The sequence below is a fragment of the Hibiscus syriacus genome, unplaced genomic scaffold (genome assembly GCF_006381635.1).
Source record: "Hibiscus syriacus cultivar Baekdansim isolate YM2019G1 unplaced genomic scaffold, ASM638163v2 tig00111166_pilon, whole genome shotgun sequence".
Taxonomy (NCBI): Eukaryota; Viridiplantae; Streptophyta; class Magnoliopsida; order Malvales; family Malvaceae; genus Hibiscus; species Hibiscus syriacus.
This window is the reverse complement of record NW_024063008.1, coordinates 438,554-441,747: the sequence shown is the minus strand read 5'-3', so window position 1 is coordinate 441,747 and position 3,194 is coordinate 438,554. Positions and strand designations below refer to the sequence as shown.

Below are 3,194 nucleotides of genomic sequence, written 5' to 3'. Positions count from 1 at the left end.
GGCCGAATCGAATTCTGTTGCAGAGTATGGAAAAAAGATCCAATGATTGTTTCAGGCAATATGCCTAAAGGTGGAGAGATGTGGCTGTACAAGTTCATCCACCATTAGAAGAGGAAGAAACCAATATGTTTTTATAAATACTCTGAGGGCCCCGTTCTTTGGACATCTCATTGGAAATTCGTCCAAGAATTTTGCTGACATAGTTAATACAGGAGAAATGATCGAGATGACGATTAAAAGCGGGAAGCTAGATGGGGGAGAATCTAGCCGAAAGCCTCCAGTGAGAAGAAAAGATAATGAGGTCAGTAATGTGAAGAAATATGATTCTAATAACATTACAGTATCTCGACCACCGGCCACTGCGTCGTCAGCATTAAATCCTGTCCAGCAAGGAGTGAAAGAACCAAGACAGGAAAGAGAAAGGGTTCAATTTGACCCTATCCCCATGACCTATAAAGAATTATTCCAGATCCTATATGACAAACATGTGGTATCACCTTACCACACTTCTCCAATACAACCTCCTTACCCAAAATGGTTTGACATCAATGCTCAATGTGAGTATCATGCGGGTGCATCGGGGCATTCAATTGAAAATTGTCTGGCCTTTAAAAAGTTGGTGCAGAGATTAAGACAAAGAAATATCATTAATTTCGGTGATAGTGAGCAGCCGAATGTGGCTCAGAACCCATTGCCGAACCATGCAGGGACAGGGGTTAATGTTGTTATTGAAGAAAGAGTGAACAAAGTCATAACCAAAGTCAATGAAGTGAAATCACCCATGCATTGGTTATGGGGGCAAATGGTCAAAATAGGTTGGTTGACCTTTAATGTTAACGGGAATAAGCATGCTTGCCCCTACCACCGTTGTGAGGATCATGTCATTCAAAACTGTGATGAGTTTAAGGCTTTGGTTCAAAGGCTGATGGATAGTAAAGACATGGAATTTTACCATGAAGCTATGGAGGAGGAAGAGGTAGAGATTTGTGCTTCCGAGGGTATATCCAAAGGAGTCTACAATTCCAACTGCCCTTTGGTTATTATACCGAAAGCCCGTACAGTAGAGAATATAACCCCAAAAGTGATGATCATACCCCCGTCGTCCTTTCCCTATAAAGATAGCAAACAGATCCCCTGGAGGTACGAGTGCCATCTAGGTGATGTTGGTGTTTCAAAGGATGCCAAGGAAGAGGTGGATGAGGTAGGCCACTTCACCAGAAGTGGGAGGTGTTATTCTCCTAATCCGACAAATGAACCCGAAAAAATAGCAACCCCGGATAAAGGAAAAAAGGTCGAGATACAGCTGAAAGATGATGAGCCAACAATTAATGAGCCTGTAACTGAGAACGAAGCTGTGGAGTTTTTAAAATTTTTGAAGCATAGCGAGTACAACATCGTCGAGCAACTACACAAGTTGCCAGCTCGCATCTCAATCCTGGCTCTACTATTAACTCTGAGGCATCGAAATGCCTTGATGAAAGTCTTGAATCACATTTGTGCCAAAAGATGTGCCAGTAGAAAAAGATAGACCGGTTGGTTGCAAATATTCAAGTAGACAATTTCATCTCTTCTCTCTGATGAAATCCCGTCCGGAATGATGGGCAATCCTAAAGAAGAGCCACATTACCATCAGGTGCAAGGGACAGTGTTATCGCGACTAATCGACAATGGCTCTGCCCTGAATGTGATGCCATTATGACATTGAAAAAAACTACCGTTGATAGTACATACATGAGAAATTGCCAAAGCATCGTTCGAGCTTTTGACGGAACAAAGAAGAGGTGCTGGGGAAGATCGATATTCCTTTACCATTGGTCATCAACCTATGAGGTCGAATTCCTTGTAATGGATATAATGCCTTCCTATAACTGCTTGTTAGGAAGGCCTTGGATCCATCAGGCAGGAGTTGTGCCATCCATTTGCATCAGAAACTCAAATTTGTAATTGAGGGAGACTGGTATGCCTTAATGCTGAGGAAGATCATTGCTTCCATATCTACTACCGCTCCATATGTCGAAATAGATGAAGATGCGGTCGAGTTCTCTTTCAGAGCCTTGGAATTCATTAATGCCACCTTTGTTGCCGAAAGAAAGAAAATTCCGAAGCCTAGGCTATCCAATTGTACCAAAATGGAACTGAAAATGACTATGGGAAGAGGAGCCAAGGTTGGAAGAGGGCTGGGAAGCCGTCTACAAGGAAATATTAGTCCAGTTTTTCCTGGTATTAAGCGAGATCGTTTTGGTCTGGGATATCACCCGACCTTAAAGGAAAAGTTGAAAAATGTTCAAAAGAGCCAGGAAAGGAGGAAAGCCAGGTTAGTCGGGGAAGATATTAAGTGGGAACCCATGAATTTCCCATTGTTGCGTGATACCTTCATATCTGGGGGTCATATGTTTCAGGGGAGTCGATCATCAAAAGAGTCTGTTATTGAAAATACCCTGAAGGATTTGGGCATAAATGTGATATCAGAGGAATGAATCGAAGATGGAAGGGCTATGGGCATCTATCCCGCACCACCAGGCTTTGTGCTAAACAATTGGACTGCAGAAGAATTACCTGTAGTTTACAAAACTATTTCAGAGTAATGCACAAAAACTTTCCCTATTGTTTAAACCCTGAGGCAATAGGTGATCTCTTGTAATGGGTTAATCTATCTGTTTTTTTAAATAAATGATGCATTCCTCTTAATTCACGAAATGGCAAATATCATCATTTACATTCTTTTATTTATTTCTTTTTTATATATTATTATTTTATTCTATTTTGATATGGGATAGATTTCCTGTATTTGTATGTTATATATCCTCTCGTTCGTTATTCTTTCAGGACCTCCGATATCATAGTATGAATGCTGATGTCTGACCTGAAGATAGATTTTGAGTTGCCCATATGTCAAGGGGAAATTGAAGGTTATGATAGTGATGAGGGAAGCCACTTATCTTCTGAACTACTAAAAATGGTAGAAAGAGAAGATAAACAAATTCTGCCTCATGAAAAGCCCATTGAGATCTTGAACCTAGGATCAGAGGATGATAAAAAGGAGATAAAGATTGGCACCATCATATCTGCTGAGGGACGACAAAATCTGATTCAGCTGCTTCGAGAGTACAGAGATGTGTTCGCTTGGTCGTATGAGGACATGCCAGGGTAAAATACTAAATTAGTGGTACATAAATTGCCAATAAAGCCTGAAT

At 40.9% G+C, this 3,194-nt stretch overlaps 1 protein-coding gene across 1 annotated transcript; it reads left to right on the top strand.

Annotated features, from left to right (window-relative positions):
- Positions 1-226: 226 nt before the first annotated feature.
- LOC120155276 lies at positions 227-2,477 on the top strand. The gene is made up of 3 exons (XM_039166847.1): positions 227-1,514; positions 1,634-1,781; positions 1,880-2,477. Exons 1-3 carry the CDS (start codon positions 227-229, stop codon positions 2,475-2,477), a joined length of 2,034 nt encoding a protein of 677 aa, XP_039022778.1.
- The last annotated feature ends 717 nt before the right edge of the window (positions 2,478-3,194 follow it).